We start from the raw sequence: 24,886 nt of genomic DNA, 5'->3' as shown, positions 1-24,886 counted from the left end.
GCAAATGTTATTTATGCTACAATATTATTTATATTATGTAACATCCTCTTGTTTACTTCAGTAGATTAGACCTTTTGTCAGATTTGGAGAGAATGGTTTAATATTAAATTAAAATATTGAAAACAGTAATTTTGAAAACAATCTATGTAATATGAAGCTAACCTGAGGAGTTTGAGCTTGCTTTGAGTTTGCTCACCTTTTACTTCAGAAACAGTGAAGATTTTTCTTCTGAATGGATTTCAGGGTTTGATTTTACTTTATTTTATTTGTTTTGTATGCAATAAACTTCACAGGTATGTTTTCAGATGCTCTGCAAGTTATGTGGTGTAACTTGTCGCTATTCTTTTGTCACTGGAGACATTTCCCAGGCCCTGTGTCCCCTCGTGATGGCCAAAGTGTGTTTTTGCACCTGAATGAAGAAGACCACTGGGATATCATATGAAGTGCAGGGAAAGGTGTGAGAGATGTGTGTTGCTCTGAGCTTCTACAGATGGTTGCAAGGGAAGAATTAGTGATGTCTTATAGGGTATTTATTGTACACCCTGTGTGAGGAGGTGTGTGTGTGTGATGTGCTGAGGGGCAGTGGGATGTTTGTGTGTTGAAGGAGATGAGGGAGTGGGAGAGGGGGATGTGTTTGCTCATACATTTGTGTTTGTGGCTCTTACAGGGGCTTAGCCTGGAGCTTTATGGATCTTTGTGGAAAGACTGCTCAATTTGTGTCTATTCTGAATCTCTTGCTCTCCATCTAACTCTTTTAACAGCTCGGCCAAGAGAATACAGTTCACCTTTCCCTACCAGACACCTCACCTATTCATTTCGCAGTACCTCTCCACAGATACAAGATACCACGTCTCTTCCACTGATCACATGACCTGGCTTGCTTGTCAACCAGCCCCTTCCCCAGAGGAAGCTCAGGGTTGCTGTGGGGATGAGGATCTTGGTGGCAGATTTGGGGAATCTGAGGCGACGTTACCATGGCAGAGCCTGAGTCTGGGGAAGGGGTACATTGGCTCTTTGAGGCACTTGTTGTTGCAGCTGTTTGCTTGTTTTTGTCTCATTGTTATAAAAATATATATTTTTGCACTCATGAGGGAATAGTATCTCACATTCAATGAAGTAATAGATACTTTAGTATCTTACCTTACAAAATTCATGTCACATTCACATCTAATTTTAACAATACAGTTTACTGCAGAAATCAAAGGTTTGTGGTCAGTTTCAGACATTTTAAAAAAGATGTCACACCCAGACTGCATTTATTTAGTCAAATAAGTAAATAAATAGAAAAATCTGTTAATTATTTAAACATTCTGAAGTATTAATGCAATTTATATTAACAGTTTTCTACTCTGTTATATTTTAATATTCTATTATAATGTTCTATTTTAATTTATTTTAACATTTATTTTATTTCTTTAAGAGCAAAGCTGATTTTTCAGCAGCCATTACTCCAGTCTTTAGTGTCACATGATCCTTCAGAAATCAGTCCAATAAGCTGATTTGGTGAAAAAAAAAATCTTATTATTATCAATGTTGAAAACCTATAAAAGTATCACAGTTTTCATAAAAATAAAATAAAATTATATATATATATATATATATATATATATATATATATATATATATATATATATATATATATATATATATATATATATATATTATTATATTATATTATTTATTATTATTTTGTATTTTTTAATGAAAACTGTGATACTTTTATAGGATGAATATACAGTTAAAACGAACAGCATTTTATTAACAATATAATTTGTTTTGTTATAAATGTTTTTACTATCACTGAATGTGTCCTGCTGTATAAATGTAATAAAAGTTCTATGCCACATTAATGTATTTCCCAGGGAAACAAAATATTCAGCAAGAAAAGGGTCTTGATTTTATTGAACTGATTGAACCATGAAAGGTGGTGGTTGCTAGGCCTGAACTGAAAAATAAGAGGGTTTGAAAGTTGCACGTTTTTTTTTTAGAGTCGGAGCAATTTAAAGATGAAAGGTTAAGAATATAAACATGTTTTATTTATACAGTGTGTTGAATATAGGGAATGCGTTTTAAAAAAGTAAAGCAGAAAAGTCCATTTTGATTTCATGTAAACTTTAATCCTTATTGATTAAGAGAGAACCAGCTGGCCAGTGTTTCCATTTTAGCTTTCATTTTAGTTGTCAGAGAACCATCTGTATTTGCAAACATGGGTTGTTCATCTTTTGCAAGCAGAACAAAAAACTGGATGCCCTTATTAGACACAAAGAGAACATCTGACTATAAGCGATGGACAAGCAGTGAGTCAAGGAAAGCATCATGACATTGTTGTGTCATTATACATTGCACTTCCAGTGTTGACTGGGTGGCAAAGATCCACAATTTTTACAGAAATTGGTGTCAAAGCAATTTTCACTCAGAAAAGTGTAATAAATTGTAACTTGTCGTAAATAATTATAACCAAATTTTAATTCATAGTGTAACAATTAATTGTTAAGTGTTGTATGAACTGCGGTTACAATTATTCATAAGATTGTACAATGCATTAAAAGATGCATTAATAGGCATAATTATTTAATGCATTAAAACTACTTTTATAATGCTTTATATTACATAAATGCCTTAAGTAATGTGTTAACGGAGGTCTCTCTGTTTTCATAAAAAATGCAGTAAAAAAGCTTTTTTTTTATTTTATGTGGTGCCATGAGCAAAAAAAAAAAAAAAAAAGGCCGATTTCAAACCAGTACTTCTGGGGGTTCCTGCACCAGCTGAGCAGCTGCCACTGAGATGAATGGAAATGCTAACGGATAGCCTTCTCCAGGTATTATAGACCTCCTTGGGGCAAATGCTCAGCAGGCCCATGCGTTAATCCATCTATGAGCGAGATATGCATGGAAAGAGTCAGACCCTGCACACTAGGCAGACAGCAAAAGAGGGAGTAACTTCCTGCAGTGGGAAAAGGCAAACAGAAAGAGAAGATGAAAGACAAACAGAGACAGGACTGAGAAATGGAGAACAGGTCAGACGAGATGCGGGAGGGAGGAAACTGCCAGACCGTGGCATATGCAAAGCAAATATACTGAAATGTATAAAGAAGATTCTTACTTTGGTACAGGAAGAAGGTCACTAATATTGACCGCCTGATTGTTATATTTCTGAAAGCGTTTTGTGTTGAAAGAAAGCAGGAAAAGGGGTCAAAGATGTTGATCAACAGGTGATGGAGTTTCTTACTGCACTGAACAAACGGTGCATTTTGATTCAGAAAGATGCAAGATGCAATTAAGTCTTACTGTATTTGTGTGAAGAGAGTAGGAGAGGACAGCGTTTGATTGAAAGAGTGTGGAAAGGTCTGGCAACAGAAAGCCAAACAGCCCAGGAACAGAGCAGATGGAAAAGTGAGAGAGGGTTTGGGAGGGAGGGGCTGGGGAGAAGTGGGCGTGGCTTGCACTCTGTACAGCCTATCAGATCCAGATAGAGGCAGGCAATGAGAACTGGTGTAGGAGCGAGTGAGAGGAGAAAAGAGAGAGAGAGAGCGCATGAGAAGGAGAGAGGGAGACAGGAGATGTATATTCTCAGTCCCTCAGCCCGTGGCAGAGAGCTTGGTCGCACCAATATAGCACAGGACGGTCCAGGTCCAAAGTCTGTTTTGGAGTGTGGGCCGGACAGCATGTCGGATTCCGAAGCCAAAGTCAACTCCAAAAAAGCCGGCATTCGGGCTGCTGTCATTCTGATCGGACTACTGCACAAGTCCAGACGGCAGAAGGAGAAAGAGAGGGAAAAGGAGCGGTGGGTGAACTTTTCTTTTTCCCACCCTCTAGTTTGACCTGTGATTCAATCTGGCTGTTGTCATCAGCCTGGGTGCTCTGCTTGACCTGCCTGTTTGTGTGAGGTTTCTGGCTATGTAGGTCGTTGTATGTACACTTTATACATTTATTGTCGTCCCAGAGTGTGTTGTAATTGGGACATTATATAGTAAAGGACCCTTTTTTGTGGCTCATTTGAGGATGTTTTCGTTTGCAACTTCCAAGCTTGTCTTTCTCCTTATATGCCCCAAAGTATAAGAGTCTTGTTCATAGCCCAGGATACTCAAGTTCTGGATTACAGTATGTGTCATTTAAAAAAATCTCAACTGTTTCTAATGGAGAAATAACATAACACACAAATACGACAATTGTTGATATACAGGAACATTATACATTTATAAAATTAACATGGATTGCATTTTTGAGCTTGAAAGAATATACAGAGAGAAATGTTTAATTTAAACACAGATTTGGCAAATCTTAGCACAGTTTGAGGCGTTGTTTTAATGTTATTTTTGTATAAGCTTTCATTTTATTTTAGTATTTTTAGTTATTTTAATATTTTTTTATTTTATTTTACCATTTAGTTTCAATTTGTTTTTATCTCAGTATTACTTTTTTCAGTTAGTAAATTTAGTGTAATTTTTTGTTTTAATTAACAAAAATACTTTTTTTTTATAATAGTTGTGAGTCTCCAAAAACAGCTGTTTGTGGTTTTTGAGGTCTTTTTAAAATATTTTTTAGAAGCAAAATCTGCCTTGCTCTCAATGTAACCTCATCGCTGTCTATGAGAAATGGTTAAGATAATAAAAAGATTGCATATGTATTTTCACATGCACTTTGTGTAACCGTCCATGTACGAAGAGTTCCAAGCAAAAACAGTACTGTTAAACAGAGAGAGAGAGTAAACAGTAAACAGAGAGAGAGAGAACGGTTTTCACCAGTCTCTCCTGGACAGGGTCATCCAGGTCAGATTGTACTGTATGTGTAAGTAAATCTCTGAGGATGAGACCACAAAACTATTTCTCAGCTATCATTTACTCAGCTTCTCCCGTGGCTGTCTGGTCAGTAGCCGTGTTGCTCCCTATTCGCTGGCATCATCATCGCTAACAGTGGCCCCAGTGTAAACTTTGTCTAATCATTAATTATAAACTGATTTGACTGCATACTAACACATACCCAAACACACTCTTTTACGCAGGTATCATTTAGAACCACACAATACGATTTGTGTTCGCAGGTGCCGTGTGTGCGCCTCCATTTGCATAGATCTCATCTATAACTGGCATGGTTACTGACATCACTGCGAGACAGCCCAGCTGGAGTCACTGCTTTTGTTCCCTCTAGATCAGATTTGTCCTGTTCTTCAGCTCAGATGTGCAGAAGAGAGTCTATAAATCAAACAGGCTTGAGTGAGTGATAAGTGGGGCATATTTGTAAATGTTATAATGTGATTCACCTTGATGGCTGCGTGTTTCAAGTTTGGACTGTCAGGAAGGTTATCAGTCCCTCTTGTTTTAATCGAAAGGTTGATTGGTGTAGTAAGTGCGCTGTTTTATCTTAAAATGATAGGTTTGGTATCAGATTCGAGAGCAGTTCAGAGTGTAATTTGCTTTTAGATTAAAGTTGATGGACGTTCTTTGAGTAGGTAGAAAGATCTTTAAAAAGCATTTTCTTAATCAGTATTTTGTAATGTTTGCCAATAAACATCACCGAGACTGTCCCTTGAATCTAATTATTTAATATATAATATTTAATCTCGCATAAATTATTATTTAATAATTGTTAATCTAAAAAAAAAAAACGCTAACACTTTAGTGAAGGGACGAATTCTCACTATTAATTAGTTGCTTATTAGAATGCATTTTATTAACATACAGCTACCTTAATAACTATAAATAAGCAGCAAATTTGGAGTTTGAGGCAAAAGTAATAGTTAATGGTCTGCTAATAGTGAGAATTGGATCTTAAAATAAAGTGTGATCAAAGTGTGATGTTTTAACCTCGTTGAAGATTGTATGAGTTTAATGCTTTATGCTATTTTCCAGTGGGTTAATGGATAATATATTATCCATAAAGCTAATTTTAAAAAAGGTACATTTACCTATGTATTTACTTATGTAAGATACACCTATTCACATAAGATATAACATTCAGTGCAATATAAAGTATTTAGTATATTTAATTAATATAATATAACATATAATCTTGAAATTTATAAAATGAAATCATTAAATTTGTAATCATATTAATCTTGAATAATTTATTTATTTATATTTATAAAAGCAGATTTTAAGCATTTAAGAACTTGTAGCATGCATAAATAAATAAATAATGTTGTTGCATACTATTTTGAAGTGCTTTAAATAATATGGTCTCGGAAAACATAATGCAATTTTGTTCCTCAAGTAAATTAATTTTATTCAGTGTTAACTTGTGATATTTTTACTGTAAAATATTTTGGTTATTAATAATTGTTTATTTGGCATGTTGTTCCTCATCCATTTATCTTGGCAAGTGCTGTAAGATGAGTGCAGCAGCGAAAGCATTTCTTCATAAGTTCATTAAGCACCAAAGCAAATGTTTTTCTGGTTTCCTGTATCTTTCACTGAAATCTAATTTTCTCCACCTTCATCACTCATTTCTCCCATGATCCTGTCTCCTGCAGCTCACATGAACTGCCTTCACCTCCTGACTCATTCTGTTTCCATCACACTTAATTTTTCACTTTTCTCCTCCACGTCATTTTTTTCACATGTAATTTTGTATCCCTAAGCACCTCCGCTGTTCCCTCCCCCCGTTACTTCCTCTTTGCGCAGTTGTTATGCCCCCTCTCTCTCTCTCTGTTGTTGAGAAAATGTTTTTGATTAGCAGCTGTGTGAAATTAAACTGAAGTAGGTCACCTTTTGCCCTCTGTCTCGCATATAAACATACAAAGACTCAAAGTCCTTTAGGTCATAGGATAAGATTCCTAGCATAAGATTCCAGTTCAGTTCCTCATTCAGTACAACAGATGCATCATCGTCTGGAACTGTAAAAGAGACTCATTGCAAGTACCTGGAAAAAACATGCGGCTCATTCATCCAGAAGAGGCTGTGAAACAGACCTCTGGCTGGCAGCACAATGGCAAAGCACACTCAGTGATGTATACACAGTATGTCATAAAAACTCAGAGTAAAGGGCTCAAATGGCAGCACTTTGGCGTAGTGATGGATCATGATATAATCGTGTTCTACTAAATGGAAACAGTAAATGGACAGAATATTGCTTCTGAAGCTCCTTTTGTGATGTAGAGTCAATAACAAATTAGTGTGCCCATAATGAAGAAAATAAAACTTTTATTAATCTAGACTGACTTTTCATACTGTTCAGTTGATTTTTAGTTTAATTTGAATAACTCTAAACATTGTGGTTTACCAAGTGGAAAAGAAATAAAAAAATTATTGCGTCTTGAATATGTGTTTGTGGCCACGTATGAATAATTATTTTCATAATAGTTGTTAAAAAAGTTTTTAAAAATATGATCATATGCGCTTTTTGTGTCACATGACATTTTGTAACATTTTTCAATATCCTTGCATGTCAAGAAAAGGTCTAATTAACTAATATTTTCCTTATTAAATTATTCCAAAATACTAAATAAGGATATTTTTTCTCTGCATTACCCTGCTATTTTTAACATTAAACCCTCAATGAGTCATAATGAATTAATTCTGAAATATGCATGGTGTTGATTATAAAATGTATTTTGTGTATTCAAGTCATTTAATGTGAGATTTGCATTGCTTTTAAATTGTTTGTTTAATGAATAAATCCAGGACATAAATAAGCATCATGTCAACCTCATAACTGATTTATGAGCAAAATCTAATCTTTTAGAATATGATCTGTCAGGTGTGTTTGGCTCTAAGCTCAGATCTAGAGAAAACAGAATGATGAAAACTGATATCAAATCAATCAAAATTCAATCAAATGTTTTTTTTTTTTTTTTTTTTTTTTCAGCTTCACTGTTGCCGTGGTTACTAAATTTTTACCTTTTATAGAGTGGCAGTGTAGTTTCCACTCATTATCAAAATAAAAAATATCTCTTTTGGTGTGTGTGTGCTTATATCGGTCCGCTGAACTGTATCAGTAAGTGGAATAGATGAGATGACTGTGTCTCTTATAACAAGTGCTCCGAGACGGTTTCACTGACAGGTTGTATAGAGCCTATTTACAGAGCAGTTGAATTGAGGATGGTATTTTTAGAAGTCCCTTTTCTTTTCCCCTTTCTAGCTCTCTCAAAACCCTGCGGCGTCCTCTTTGTCTCCTGTTAGACTGTTGATTTAGTGATATGGACAAAGGATTAATGCATTTAAAAACCCCAGAGGAGCACAGGTTGCTTTAATAGAGGGAGTGATATCAAAAGCCCTGCTCAATGCCAGCATCTCACCGTCCCCCTTAAGGCCCCTGTGGTGGTCTGCTGAGACTCCCATAGGTTTAGGCAGAAGAGGGCTTCTTTAGGACTTTTTGGATGAGGTAAACCTTCAAAAAATGAACAACTGTCCAATTTATCCAAGGGCAAATAAACACAAGCTGTTCTCAGAGTCATGCTGGAGGCAAAAACATACTCAGACTGAAAACTGTCAGACGGGTGAAGGAAGATATCGCTAAACTGAGAATGTTTTTGGTTTATTCAGACAGTTGGAAAGAGGGATTACATTTGTAGTCTAATGTTGTCTGTGCTCTTGACTCTATTGTTTTCTTATTTTGTATGAGCATTATCTGATTTGTAAAGTCAAAATCTAGAATCATGTACCATTGTAATAATATTCATAATGGTATAGATGCCATTGTCGCCTAAAAATTATGATCATACTGTGTGGGTCCCCATTTCTAAATTACAACAACAGCTATTATCATTTCATTAAGGATTTACTTTAAAGTAATTTTCACTCAGAAATACTATAGCTACACTGAAAAATGGCTTTGAAACTATTTTCTCCCAGAAATTGGTAGTCAGTTTTACAGATAATTACAAAGAAAGGAAATGTACCACATTGAATTGAATTTTTATTTTTAAAGTGTAGTAAATTTGACAAATATTTATAATTATAAACAGCAAGTATGTACTGTGTATGTATATTTATATATAAATATACACACATACATGTATATGTTTAAGATATTTAATATAAACCTGTATGTGTGTGTGTATGTCTCCTATATATTATGTAAACACAAATTTTTTTTTTGAATGTGATTAGTCACAATGAATTGATTTGACAGCACTTTTATTTTATTTTATTTTTCTTTAGTATTATGAACATGGTAAAGAATTTTTCATTTTTTGCTGTGATGCTTGGATTGTTGTATAATCCTCAAAACTCCCTCTATTACAAAAGCTAAAAACTGCCTTTTACCCTTTGTCTCTGGAAAAGGTATAAAAAACTCATATAAATGTATAATTTTGTCCTGACTGCTTCACTGCTACTATCGTCCCGCTGAGAGTTATTACTGGATTTCTTTATTAATGGAGTTATTGATTTTCTACAGACAGTGGGCAAAATCTCAGGTAGAGTAAAATGAAGAACAGATGGAAAGAGTCAAAGGCAAACTGATTTCCTCTCGAAAAAAAAAATCTAATTTGCAGATATTTATTATAGCCATATGTGTATATTGCATCATTAAGTGGTCATAGAACAGCTGTTTTTTTTGTTGTTGTTGGAACTAGTTATTGAACAGTGTATGCAGAGAAAATAAGTTTGAATTTGATCTAGTAAAAATCCTAGTACATTACCTTATTCCTCTATTTTAATAGTTTGTTTACAGAAGTTAAGGAAAAAAGACTGAATGCTTTTATTGAGTCCTATTGAGCGACTTCTGCGTGTCCTTCTGATTCTTGTTAGCACAGCAGGGACTAAAAGCAGAGAGGGTTTTAACAGCACTCAGTATCGATTGTTCCCTTTTACATATATTAAAACGTTCTGTTTCAGCAGCAATTATTCCTTAATTAAATTCCCACATGGAGTTCATCAAAATTACCTTTGTACAAGTCATTTTCATTTGTGAGTGTGTTCATTATAATAAGTCTATGCAGTACACCATGTTTGGGACACTGGCCGCTGTCCACATTTCTCACTTTCTATAAATAGCCGAGACATATCATCATACAACAGGAAGCAGCACTGACCACTCCAACAGCTATCTGAGGAAAAAAACATTATCCTTAAAAGACATTGGTATTGCTTCCCATAATCCCTTGCTGGATGGAGAATGATAAAAGACTACCTCAGCATGTGGACTGTCAGTTAAACTGACAAGCAGAGCTTTGACGCTGTCATAATAATCGTGTAAGCATAATATTTAGCCCACAGACTCAGATGAGCGTAATGTATCTGTAAAACAATGAACCTGACAGGAGTGTATTAAATTAGTTTATGTGAGCAGAACAAATATGCACTGCCATTGGTAGGTAACAATCTAATTTGCTGAACATTACACTCTAAAAACGGCTGGGTTATTTTTTAACCCAAAATGCTGGGTTGAGTCTGTTGGGTCATTTTGTTGGGTTATTTTATTTCTTTTTAAACACTTTTGGGTAGTTTCAGTTTACCAGGTGTTGGGTTAAACCTGCTGGGTTGCGTCGCTGGGTTGTTTCAGGTCAGCGCTGGGTTATTTAACGCGCCTTGAAGATGTTTAAATCGCTCCCCAACTGTCATTTTGGAAGAACAACGGGGCAAAGCCACGGCTTTCAACTGTTTTAAGGTAAGTTTATTTAATGTTTTCATTAATAATTATTTTAAATTGGCAGAATTATAACTTTTTTTTGCGGCAACAATACTGTTAAACGTCTACAGGCCAACATTATTTACGTTAAATGATGAACTGTTAAACGTACCTCAAACGGCCAACCTACGTTACGTGACTCGCATAATCGTGAGACGACAGATTAATAGTTTTATTAAGTTTCAGACAGTGACGGATGGCTGAAATATGCGAATACCTGTGAAAATAGAGGAAAAAGTCGTTTCTGACACTGAAAAGCGAATTTAACATTTAAGTGAGTCAAATGAGTTCAAAAAGTGAATACGACTTTCTGCTCTAATTTAAACGCCTGCAGTTGTCCATATCGACATGTAAATCATACAAATTACGTACAATATAGTCGGACTGCAGGTCTAAAAGAACCGACGATCCAGTTCAAATAAACCGGTTCAGTAATTCTCGAACAAATTTCCCGGAAAAGAATCGACGTCTCAGGGCATTTCAAAGTGCGCGCACGCACAGCGATTGACTTAGGACGCGTTAGTGAGGTGTTTTGATGCTTTTGTGGTTTATAAAGTCTTTTTACATACAAATTATAATTCAAAATGTGTTTTTTCCTGTCAGAAAAGCACATGGATACATTTGTGAGAGAATAACTCGTCGAGTGCAGTCTTATTGATGCGTCTAACGGTAAGTTCGTGTTTATTATACATTTTACATAATTGCTTGTCTGTTATAATCAACTAACGTTAACCCTTACGTAACTTAAACGCACATATATTTGTATTTCGTGCTATAGTTAAAGCTAACTTTGTGTTCAGAATGTAACTTACCTAATTTAGCAGCGTAAACATCATATTATACCAGTTTTCCAGCTCGTGTTTTTGACTTGTCCTTATCACTTTGGTACATCTATAAGTGTTTATATATGGACTGTTTTAAAGCTGCGGAGTAACCCCGTACCTGCGTGACTTGTCATAGAAATGTCTGTGTGCGCGCATGCAGTGTGATCTCCCTTATCTGTGCCAGTGACTGTGTGTGTTTGATATAGCCAGCATATTAACATAAAACTGTGATTTATAATAACTGGAACATCCCATTGATTAGACAGTTTGAAAGCACACCTTTCAGCCAATCACTATATCATATTCTGTTTATATATATAACAATTTTTTTTTTTTTCCTTATTTTAAAGGTTGGAACAAACATGGAATTCCTTAACCGAGCAGAGTCCACAAAACCCCATCCAATTGTCATGGCGATTTAAAAATGCCAGCAGATCTCTCAGACATTGATCATAATCAATGGACAGGTAAGGATATTCTGGACTATTTTCCAAATAAATTGCTAATTGTATATTTAATTGCATTTTTCCACATGTGGACGCATACATTGTGACATAGTCCAAACGCAATTGAAAAGCATTTGAATTACAGATGCTTTACACAGAAAGCTGTCAATTTGTGTCAAGCGTGGGACTATACTATGGGGCATGTTTTTATTGGGATATATTCTGTAGTTTTACCCCTAATCTCTCACTGTATGCACTCTGATGCTCGTCAGCAAAACAACATTACAGTTCTACTCTTATTTACCTATTTGCATCTTACCCTATATTTTATTCCTCAGGTGAAAAGCATTTGGTTAATGGTGAATATTGACCAATAGTACCATGTGGCTCTAACTGTTAGCAGGGGATAGTAGTTGCATTTGGGGTAAAAATGACAGAATTATTTATTGTGTGAGGTGCCAAGAATATAGGGAGATCCGGGTTGCACTGTCTGTTCTTTAACACGCATCTCTCGGAGCGGCAGCTGCCTTTAGTAGTGCCTTAACCTCCATTGTTCAAAGCATTTGGCTCCATAGTATGGTACCACCTCTAGCAAAAATTGACAGTTTTCCATGTGAGGCTAAAGTAAATTGCTAAAGTAATTGCGATTCCCTTTGAGTTTTGGCAGGTAACGTGCAACACAGTGAAAAAACAGACATAACAGGTAATTAGTAACACCTCATGTACTTATTCTTATGTTGCATCTACGCTAACATTAGTCTGTTTCTCTCTTGTTCCGAGGTCACCGTAGCCACGAGATCCAGTCTGTATCCAGATCAGAGGGTCACTGCAGTCACCCGGATCCAGCACTTATCCAGACCAGATGGTGGATCAGCACCTAGAAAGGACCTCTACTGCCCTGAAAGACAGCGGAGACCAGGACAACTAGAGCCCCAGATACAGATCCCCTGTAAAGACCTTGTCTCAGACGACCACCAGGACAAGACCACAGGAAACAGATGATTCTTCTGCACAATCTGACTTTGCTGCAGTCTGGAATTTAACTACTGGTTTCGTCTGGCCAGAGGAGAACTGACCCCAACTGAGCCTGGTTTCTCCCAAGGTTTTTTTCTCCATTCTGTCACCGATGGAGTTTCGGTTCTTTGGTTTTCCTTAGTTTGGGACAATTAATATCAAGCCATATCATCGACTTGATCGTACAGAGGGACGATACATCACTGAATCAATGATGAACTGACTTTAACTGAAAACTGAGTGTTTACTGTTGTCTCTTTGCATTATTACACACTATTTTCCTATTTAATACTGTAAAGCTGCTATGATGCAGTATTTGATCAATATGAGAGGCTTATTAGTCATAATAAATGGAAAATACAGCTGCAAACGGACTTTGCTTTTCCATTTGAAATTTGGCAGTCACTGTGCATTCATGAAAACTGAAAAGGTAATTTTTGTTCGTTGTTTCTGAAAGTGTTTTTGTTCAAGATTTGCAATTGTGTTTGGATTTTGTCACAATTTGTCACATGTGGAAAACGCAATTGAAAACATAATTTGCAATTCCTTTTGAAAATTGTCCTTCCATTGACAGGCTCTAAAGCAGAGTACACTGCTCTCAGGTGATCTTTGAGTAGATCTTTGAATTTTCATTTTTGGGTGAACTATATATGTTGAACTACCCTAAGCAGTGCACATCTACCTACATAGGAGTCTTTCTATACTTGATATAAATTTAAGGACATCTTTAAATTGTTTTACATTTAAATTTAAAGAAAGTTAATTGTCAATGTCATTTCACTGTGTATTTAAATAGCTAAACATGTCAAAATGTAATAGTTAAACAGCTAGACACAGGTCATTTAGACATAATTTTCTTATTTATTGCAACTGTAATTCTGAGATTTTTATTTTATTAATTTTTTTTTGCATTTGCTGGAAACAAAATAAGGGAAAATTCCATGTTGTTTGTCATTGGTACACATCAGATGGCATTAAAAATATTTTTTAACAGTCTAAATAACCTGTATTCTTCATTATTTATTAATCCATGATTGCTTTGTTAAGCAAAAGTGAAATTATGAGAATAACCCAGCAAGAATAACCCAGAATCATAAAAATGCAAACCCACAAATGGTAAAAATGACTCTAACTTGGGTTTTCTAAATAACCCAGCATGCTGGGTTAAAATGTGTAAACCAGCATGCTGGGTTACTTTAACCCAGCATGTGTTCTGTCCAATATTTACCCAGTGCTGGGTTGCCAATTGGGTTATTTTTAACCCAGCCATTTTTAGAGTGTAAGGAGTGCTGAATATTACTGCAGTGATGTGGCTGAAGTTTGCCATTTGAAATTATCAAAGAGGGAATGATCAAGTTCATATTGGTTTTCATGGGTCAAAAATAACATTTACAATTAGGATTTAATTGTCAACCCTTTGGCAATATCTCCTTTCCTGTAGTCTGGTGTTCTCTCCTGTCCAATTTCATTTGGAAGTGATAATGTCAGCATGCCAATATCACAAAATAAACTCCAACAGGGTAAACAGTATCCAAGCATTCCAAATAAAAAATTTAATAAATAAATGCCTTAGTATTTTATTTTAATTCAAAATAATATTGCTGTGAGATATTACTATTTGAATATATTTTCAAATGTAGTTTATTCATGTCAAGACAAAGCTGAATTTACTGTAGCCATTATTCCAGTCTTCAGAGTCACATGATCTTTCAGAAATCATTCTCAAATGCTGATTTGGTCCTCAGGAAATATATTACTATCAATGCTGAAACAGTTGTGTTGTGTATTTTTATTTTTAATTAATTAATTAATGTTTTGTTAAAAACTGTGATCATTTCCCTCCCCCAGAATTTGTTGATGATTAGAAAGTAAAAAAAAAGAACAGAATTTACAAAAATAAATAAATAAATACTGACCCTAAACTTTTGAGTTGAAATGATTTTATGATGTGCGAAGAAAGACACCACAGTCATACGAGATCAGATTTATTTAGGAAACTGGTCAAAATATTTTCAACCAATCAGAATCAAGACAGCTGCATTACAGTTCTCTACTTAGATGAAAAATACTCGGTCTGTATGTTGACTTTTTCTTTTTGGAGTGTTTGCAAAGCATGAGGCATGTTGCTGGAACATTAGATAATCATAATCACTGGGCAGATGTGATTAGTATTGAATCAGACCTAATTAAAGTGGCAGATATACAGCCTTGTGAAGAAACTGTGAACTGGAAATGAAGAGAGACAGCATGTGCAGCACAAATAGAGATATCGCAGCTTCCCGCTTCTCCATATGAGCTGATAAGATTCTAATGAAGCAATAACTGTGATTTACTGTGATTGTAAATTGTGTTTCAGGGCTGCTGTAAGGCTTTATTCATAAGTAAGACTCATAAATGCACTCTGCAGTCAAGTTCCAGGAAAAAGTTTATTGTAGCTTTCTAATAATACAATTTATAAGGCTCCATCTTTCCATTGTGCACAGCACAGCAAACCTCTCAGCCTCTTTTCACATCCCTCATATAACAGAACAGATTTTGAGAAATTTAGCAATTTATCATTCACTTATCAGTGGATCCTCTGCAGTGAATGGGTGCTGTCAAAATAAGAGTTCAAACTGATTAATTAAGGTGTTTTAACTTTTAACTGTCAATTCAGACTTAAATACCAGTCAATAATCAATAATAATGCTTGCTTCAGATGGACTGGAGTAATGTTTATTACTTGTGGATTTTTGTGATGTTTTTATCAGCTGTTTGGACTCTCATTCTGACGGCACCCATTCACCACAGAGGATGCATTGGCGAGTAAGATGTAATGTTAAATTTCTCTAGATCTGTTCAGATGATGAAACTCATCTATACTGAAAGGTTGAGTCAATTTTTAGCGTTTTATTTATTTAGGGGTAAACAGTTCCTTTTTTTTATTATTATGTTTTTTATATATATTTTTTATTTGTTATGTATATTTAAGAAGTTTAGCAGCTGAAGAGTTTCAACTAATGTATATTGATTGAATCATGAGCATTTAGTGGACTCTGTAATGCTGGGTCTGTGGACCTGTCCCTTCATGCTAAGTGAGAGTGATGTAGTCAGTGATGCAGTTACACCAGCAATGAGTGTCATTAGATGGTCAAAATGCTGATCACACACCCTTTAGCAAAACACATTACACTGGGTCTCTAAAGTCACAGAGGTTTTAGACTGCATATGACTGCAGCACATTTGTATTACAGTGCCCATATTAACAGGCAACAGTATTCACATTGCATGAAAAATGACTTCTAATTTATACACTAGTATTCAAAAGATTGGCGTCGATAAGTTTTTTGAAATAGGTCTCTTAAGCTTTTATTTGATAATATAATGAAATAATATTAAAATTGAAAATAGATATTTAAATAGCTAATTTATTTCTGTAAATGCAAAATTTTCAGCATCATTACTCCAGTCTTCAGTTTCAAATGATCTTTCAGAAATCATCCTAATATGCCCGTTTGCTCCTCAATAAATATTTTTTTTTATTATCAATGCTGAGAACAGTTGTGCTGCTTTAATAGAATTCTGAATTTGAGTTCATAATAAAAATATTTATTTGAAATAAAAAACTTTAATTAATATTAAAAAATATTACTTTTAACGTTAACTGTAAGCAGTGACAAAATGCAGGTTATTTATTTATTTTAACAATTTCTAGTGATGTGATACCAAAGTGCTTATTTTAATTTAATTTAATTTAATTTTATTTTATTTTTAGAAAAACTCAACACACTGGCTCTTATTGTTCAGTATTTGTTTTTTCTAAATGTGTCTTGAATTTGTATGTTTTTCAGTTCATCACACAAAACAGTGTGGTCGACACAAACCATGTTTGTCCTAGAAAAAAATCTATTTAATTTATTCTGGGTTGTATCGTTTTTAACCTTGCTTAGTTTTTTGCTTGTTTTTTAAGTATGAGGAACGTTGCCCAACCCATGTTGGCATCTGTCTAATTTGATGAATCTTTGCCAAAATACAGTAGACTTTGACCGAACCCACGACCTTTGACGTCAGTTTCTACTGTTGTCCATCTGTTTGTACTCTTGACATCAGATCCACAGCAGCAGCTGGCATTGTTCTGGTGAACTAGCTGGGAAAAAGTGACAGTGGCAGTTGCAGTATAGAGGTGAATTTGAACATGACTGGTCGTATTCAACAGTTGTGGTGTGCTAGAGCATGTCCCCTCAAGCAGCTGCAGTCATGGTTAAATAGATGTTTACTCAGTGTTTCCTATTAGGAATGGAAAGACTGGCAGCCAGATACACACTCACATTTGGCTTTTGGGTCTTTGTGAACTGTTTCTGTGTGCTGGATGTATTTCAGAAAGGATAACAAGGGAGTATGAGCATCAGCATTTCAAGTACATTAACATTGACTTTGTCCCTCCACCTAATGTGATATTTTAGTAATGTCCAGGTCACCTACTGTACCCATGCTGAAACTCTCAAGAGAACAAAACAGAAAACTTGCTTTGTCACTGCATTAGAGTACAGGATGTTTCATTCATAATTTACAGTAGGATCATAAGAGATAAAATAAACTTTTTTTTTTCAAATCCTTAAACTTCATTGATTTTCAGGTTAAAATAGGATTTTAAATAGCAGATTTTCAATGTGTACTCCCGTATAGCAGAGCACTGAGAGCACAACAAACGTTCACTGATCAGAGCAAGAGCGTCGCGAAATGTCACAAAAGGAGTGTGTTTTTGGTTGCCAGGGCAAGACAACCCTGCACAGATTACCAAAAGAGGAACAGCATTAAGGGACCAGTGGATGGAGTTTATTTTTACAGAGCATTAACGGAGTTGTGCAAGTGTTTGTGTTTGTTTCCCTGCATTTCGAAGATTAAAATAGGATTTTAAATAGCAGATTTTCAATGTGTACTTCAGACCTTTGGACTAAATCTAGTTATGTCTACACAGACAAACCCTTGTTCACTGAAGGAGGGATTGGAGACATCACTTTGGTGACTGATGAATTGGGATCTCGCTTTGAAAGAACAATCTACTAAACAAGCCAATGTACATTGGAATATGATAATTGCATCCAACTGCTGCTCATCACGGGAGACTCTGGGATCTGCTCCTTGTGCTCCCTGACTTTGCACAACGTCTGTGCAAGTAGGTTCACTGGAGGGAAATGCATATTTGCGTAGGCCCTGGAGCCAGCTGTGTGCCAGTGCATCCGTGCCGAGGTTTCCCCGGTCAGGGAATAGAACAACTGGCAATGGGCAACCTGTGAGGCTCCGAAGTGTCTCCATTTCAGCTGGACTGCCCCACGGATGGAGTCTCCATTCTCCTGGAAGTGCAGGCTGTCGTGAAAGATCATCAGCTGCATGATTGAGCAGGCCTGTTATGTAAATGGAACAAAGCGACTTCAGATGCTTCTTACTCCATAGGAGGAGATGGCAGGCGAGTTGCAACATACATAGCAAGATTTTGAAGTGCCCAGCACAAAACGAACTGTAAGCAGCTTGCGCATATCCACCAGGTTCAGCCAGAGATGTTGTTCCTGGACCACCAACATGGCCAACACCTGACCCAGGGAGCGCACAGTGACTTTTGATGCTCTAAAGGCGAGGTCCGTCGCTATGCACAGATCCAGCATCAGCCCTGGGTCAGAACTACCCTTGTGCAACTCTTTTAATGTCTTGGCCTTGTATACCTGCAGGAGTGCCATGGCATGCAGGGTGGAGGCAACCTGTCCAGCAGCACCATAAGCCTTGGCCGTAAGCATGGACGAGAACTTACAGGCCTTGGATGGGAGACGAGGGTTACCCCTTCAAGGGTCTGCGTTTCTCGGACACAATTGCGCACACCACTGGGGGGGGATTGCCTCGTAACCACTGGCTGCCCCACCAATCAAGGGAAGTGAGAAAGGAGGAGACAACAGACTGGTAAACCTCGTCTCAGCCACAATGCAGCCACAATGAAGCCTTGTTGGAGACCCTCCATGATGTACTTCTCCATCGCTCCTTGCTCCAGGATGGAAAAAGGGTAAACTCTACCCTTGGGGAGTTGAGCTCCAGGCAGCAGTTAGATGGCACTGTCCCACGGCCTGTGAGGTGGTAATTTCATGACAGCCCACTTGCTGAACACATCCTGGTATACCTGGTAGTCAGTGGGAAGGATGTAGGTTTCAGTGGGTTCAGGGCTCTCTATGGAGGTAGCACAGATAGGAAGATGAGGTTGCAGTGGAGAAGTCTCACTAATGCAATTCCGGAAACAGTGGTCCAGGCTAGCCAGGCCAGTGTTTGGCTAACCACGGTTATCCCAGGATGATTTCAGTTCAAGTTCAGTTTCAGGTGAAGTCATTGGAGTGCAACCCAGCAAATGAAATTTCCAGAAGAGCCAGAGTCTACAGGGCTTGCGCTGAAAGAGATACGTGAGATGACTTAAATAATACATTTATGCGAGTCAGGGTAGTCTATCTGGGGACTAAGATGGATAGTACTCACCACTGGGCATGCTGGGTGGACGTAAGGTGGATGTGAGCAGTGAAGAGAGTGGCGAGACATTTTTACAGGCATGGAGATGTTGAGAGATTTTGATGGCCTTCTGAATGAAGTTTTCTAGACCCACAGTGATGTCATATATCACCATTTGTAATGGAAGATCGTTTTTTGAGCCCTTGACGAAACACGGTGAGTAAAGCCACCTCATTCCACCCACACGTTACCACTAGAGTGTGGAATTTGACTGCGTACTCAATCACTGAAGCCAAGCCTTGACTGATGCGAAAGAGCTGATCATGAACAGAGATCTCAACTGATGCATGACCGAACACCTCTTTGAAATGGGATGTGAATGCCCTTAGAGTGCGAATGGCAGGGCTATTTACCTCCCAAATGGACTAGGCCCATCGAAGAGCACAGCCAGCTAGATGAGAAATCATGAATGCAATCTTGGAAAAATTGTTCGGGAAGGCTTGGGGCTGCATCTTAAAGTTGAGGGAGCATTGCATCAAGAAGCCACTACAGTCCTCCGCCTCATTGGGTCATGGGACTGCTGGAGGCAGACACAATGGACGCTCTGACAGCTTGAACCAATCCTCCAGTGATACGGGGGTTTTGTTGGTGGTGCTCCATGTAGAATTGTGTGGTCTGGTCTTCTGCGACAACACAGAATAAGACTTAAGGGAGACAGACAGATAAGTATGAATGTTTTTTATTAAGGCTGGAATCTGAATGGAGATAGGCAAGCAAACAGGTGATCAACAAAGTCTGAGGAATTGGCGTGGGATATCTCACGTTATTCTTTGTGTGGGTCTGACTGAAGATGATGAGGTTGGACACAGGTTGCAGGAATGAGTACAGGCAAGAGAGTCAGGTAAGGAGTATTGTAGTGAACTCAATACCAGACAGAGTGTGACTGCAGTAACTATGGGTTTAACCCTGTGTTGATGGGGTGGTGACAGCAGCAGCTGATTAATACTCCAGTGATTGTGATCTGGTGTGTGAGGTGATTGGGTCTGCCAAAGCTGGAGTATCCCTGACACTCAGATTGGAATGACTCATATCCTCACATATGTATTTTTTTTTTGTTGTTGCCATTTTTCAGCGAGAGATCCCAGCTAGATGTGTTCAATCTTTCTGGAGTTTAATGACCCCTGGAGGTGTAACATAAAGAAAAGATTTGAATAGACCCTCATCTGAGACCATCTGCAATGAGCATCATTTCTAGACCAGAGTTTGTCTGCCTGACTAATTTTAACCTCTGATTCCAAGTAACCACTTTCTCATTTGTCTTTGGCCGAGATAACTGCTTTTAAAATGTGATCCTGCTTGGAGCCTAACACCTTTCTGTATGCCCCCCCCCCCTCTTTTACCCATCTCCTCTCTACATCTTTTTTTGACCTACAGCAGTCTGTCTGCAAGGCTGGCTGCCCTGAGTTGTTCTTGTTATGTCTCTGTGCAGATACCGGAGCAAACAGAAGAATTGTTGTTATTGAGTTTTTCTATCCTGTAGTCTTTCACCTTAGTATCTGGAGACCAGGCTCTTTTCAGTATACTTTCTCAAAGGGTACTGCACTGACATTCTGCCCTCAGTAGTTTTAGTGCAAATCTTGGTCTTCAGCTATAAATTTCTGAAATGGTTTACATTTTGAGCTTGCTTAGTAAACATATTAAATGATTAAGGAAAATATAAATGGGTCATGTGACACAGATTTGTTTTCTTCCAATAAAAAAGTCCATAAACTTATTTGAAAATCTATGAATAAGGCTACCTATAATATACATAAATTTTTACTGATTTATAATTAATGTTGTTGTTGTATTTTTTTTTTCTTGATTACGGAATTACTTTGACATTTCTGACTTCATATCCCCTGAAAAAAATAAAAAACGACCATTTGTATATATGTAAATATAAAAATGTAAATTATATTATATTACCTCAAATGTGCAATGTAATGTTATTTGGAATCAGTTATGAACTACCATTTGTATTTGTTTATTTATGGAAAATATTTTAACATTGCATTAATGTTTAAAATAAAACTTTTGTCTGCTAAATTAAAGTAATTTGGTGCAACCAAAATGCTGAAAATTGTATAAACGTTTATCAAAATCATGTTAAACCTACGTAAATACAAAGAGTTGATTTCTATTTTTCCTTTAAACTATGTTTCCTTAAAAAAAATTGTCTTTCATTTTGGTTACACTCATTTACCCAAATATGCTAAATGAATATCAATAGCTAAGTACAAAAACAATAGTCAATGCAAAGTCCCCTGATAAGATAAATGATACAAATACTGTAAAATGCCTGTTTGCTTCTGTGTTTGAGGGCCAGTCTTCTGTTTTAGTGCAAAATTCACCATATCTGATTAGTCTTCTACATAGTGTTCTGACCATTGGCCTGGCTAACTATGGTGTGTTTTTGCAGGAAACAAGAGCTACTGACCATCTCCAGTGTGCCTCTGGGAGAATGTCCACCCTCACCTCCCCGCACTGCACCACCCACCATGAAGGTGAGTGTTCTGGCCACGTATTCACACACACACACACACACACACACACACACACACACACACACACACACACACACTGCTCTATTAGCTCCTGTTAGTCGAAATCTGCTGTATTGTTCTTCCAGACACACCTTTATACTGAATTAACCTCTATTTGTGGTGATAGCATGAGAAAGTGAGAATGCCCTTTGTAGCATGCCATATTAAATGACCCTCCTTTCGCTTCCAAAATGTCAAAATGCTCTTACAACATGCCTTTAACTGATTTAGACATGCACATTAACCTGCGGTATTGTCTATGAAGGTGCATGCAGTGTGTTTGAGAGCAAAAGCTCTTCATTCAAGGTTACCTCTAAATGTAATTCTAATTCATTTGGACTGAGAAATCCATTTTCTTCTGAGCATTAAGGTCCCATTGAGTTCACGTGGTATCGCTATCTCTTTATATTTGCAACAGCCTCAAGAGGGGCAGGAAAGATTTTCTGTCTTGTTTAAAAGTGGTACACCGAGTTCAGAGATGGATTGTGTGGCGTGAGCGGAGCGCAGTTGGTGTCACCTTGAAATGAGACACACTTGCCGAAAACTCAGAAGAGGAGGATGCAGAGATTGGTGTTTATGGAGGAAGGGAGGGTGAGGGCGTCAGGTGTGATATTAAGATGAGAAGACATGAAGTCGAATCCAGAGGTCATGATCCTGTTAGCCAGTGCTTTAATTATGAATATCGTTTCTCATAAGGACTGATTAAATGTCTGAGGCACACAGCACTTGTTGAAAAATCATACTTGAAATTGAGATTGAGATCTCCACCACGCATTTGCTTAGTTATTACCTCTTGTTGGAGGATTTGAGGATTTATAAATAGCTTAAATAGGATTTGCCTTTCTTGTGAGCAGATGTTGTAAATTCTGTCATCATTTGTTTGCTCTTATTATATTCCAAAACCTATGACTTTTTCTTCTTCTGTGAAACATAAAATAAGATATTTTGAAGAATGGCTAATTTTTGTTAATACTATAAAAGTCAATGGGGTTCCAGTGTTTTTTGGTTTTTCGTGTGTTGTATTTATACATGTTTGAAATTACATGAAGGTGAATAAATGATGAAAGATTTTATAAATTACAATACTTTTCAAACATTTGGGGTGAGTAAAGCATTTAAAGACATTTATAAAGTTACAAAAGAAAGTATTACAAATAACTGCTGTTCTTTTCAACTTTCTATTCATTAAAGAATTCTAAACTGTAAAAAAAAAATGTATCACGGTTTCCACAAATATAGTAAGCAGCACAACTATTTTTAACAATGAAAATAATAATAAATATGTGACCCTGGACCACAAAACCAGTCACAAGGGTAATAAAAAAACTGAGATGTATACATCATCTTAAAGCTGGATAAATAATATAATATATATATATATATATATATATATATATATATATATATATATATATATATATATATATATATATATATATTAAAATATATATATATGGAATATGATCCATACTTAATGATTTTTTGCATAAAAGACAAATTTATAATTTTGACCCATACAATGTAGTTTTGGCTATTTGCTATATATATACACCGTGACACTTGTGGTCCAGGGTCCCATATTTTTATATCAAATCAGAATTGGACTGATTTTCTAAAGGACCATGTGAAACTGAAGACTAGAGAAAATTCGGCTTTGCCATCACAGAAATAAAAATCATTTTAAAATATATTCAAATCTAAAATAGGAATTTTAAATTGAAATAATATTTCACAATATTGTAGTTTTCGCTGTGCATTTTTGTAAAAAAGAAAAAAAAAGAAAAAAAAAGAAAAGAAAAAAGCATATTTGTTGGGTGTAAGAGGCTTCTATTAAAAAGAAAACCAAAAATTACACCAAACCCCAATCCTTAAATGTAATTGTCCTTGAAAAACTCACAAAACAAGTTTCAGTTCCCAACTTTGTCCTTAGTCACTTTACACATTGCAAAGAAATGTTTGTAGAAGACATTAACTCTACACAATGTACTGTACCGTTTTTCAGGTTTAATCATATTTTTTTGGGGACATTTGGTCCAAACACTGTAGCCACAACCTGACACACAAACACACACTCACCCACTCAAAACACTCTCACAATGTGTCCATTAACACCTGTGTTTGACTATAAACACAATACATTTGGTAGGGAAATATTAATGTGTATGTGTACGTGTCCTATAAGATATAGAATTATGTTGTTCACACAACTGCTGGCCACTCCCAATGTAAACACAGTGTCTAAAGAAGAAAAGAGGAAAGGGAGGAAAGCAAGTGTGTGGGCTTGATAAGCTCTCGTGAACTGTGGTTCAAACAGCTGTTGGTCATATACAAAGCAGAACTACAAAAGGCAGAGAGAATGGGAGAAATTAATAACTCATAAGTACAGGCACACTGGTAAGACCAGTTTTAGGGTGTGGAGCCAGTGCACACTGCCAAGCGGACTTGGTCATCCTCTTCCTGTTTTGTAAATAGAGGAGCACAGCTTAACAGAGGAGAGAGGTATGATCGCCTGTGTGATGGGGGGAAACACAGTATGAGAGGTGTTTGACTCGCCGTGTGTTTATTGTGAGATGGGGGTATTGATGAGGCTTGTTAGTGTGTATTTGACACAATATAGACCTCCTGCACCGCTGCAGTTCATTCTTTCTAGTGAGTCTTTATATAAAGTGAGTCTTTATATAAAACTGTATCTGATTATCAGCCAACACACTCCAACAATAATTTTTTTATTTACAACTGAGATATAGTGCTGCCAAATTATTAATCGTGATTAATTGCATCCAAAGTAAGTTTTTATTTACATAGCATATGTGTGTGTACTGTGTACAGTAAATGTATTATGTATATTACATGCACACACATATGTATGTATTTAAGAAAAATATACTTCTATATTAAATGTATTTATATATAATATAAATTATATGAATATAAATATTTACAAGTAAATGCATGTTAATATTGTCAAAATATATACTGTATGTGTG

At 36.4% G+C, this 24,886-nt stretch overlaps 1 protein-coding gene across 2 annotated transcripts in view; it reads left to right on the top strand.

The window, feature by feature from the left end:
- Positions 1 to 3,458: 3,458 nt before the first annotated feature.
- LOC113114832 (rap1 GTPase-activating protein 2-like) overlaps positions 3,459 to 24,886 on the top strand; it is a 39,686-nt gene continuing 18,258 nt past the window's right edge. Inside the window, exons 1-2 of one of the 2 annotated variants that reach the window (XM_026281886.1) lie at positions 3,459 to 3,783; positions 21,776 to 21,860. In XM_026281886.1, the coding sequence (XP_026137671.1) occupies positions 3,482 to 3,783; positions 21,776 to 21,860 (387 nt within the window). In that variant the 5' untranslated portion in view covers positions 3,459 to 3,481. The remainder of the gene's footprint in view (positions 3,784 to 21,775; positions 21,861 to 24,886) is intronic. The other variant, XM_026281887.1, reaches the window with a different exon arrangement.

This window comes from Carassius auratus, chromosome 15 (genome assembly GCF_003368295.1).
Source record: "Carassius auratus strain Wakin chromosome 15, ASM336829v1, whole genome shotgun sequence".
NCBI classification, from domain to species: domain Eukaryota; kingdom Metazoa; phylum Chordata; class Actinopteri; order Cypriniformes; family Cyprinidae; genus Carassius; species Carassius auratus.
Note: the sequence above shows the minus strand (reverse complement) of the source record. Positions and strands in the feature narration are given on the sequence as shown.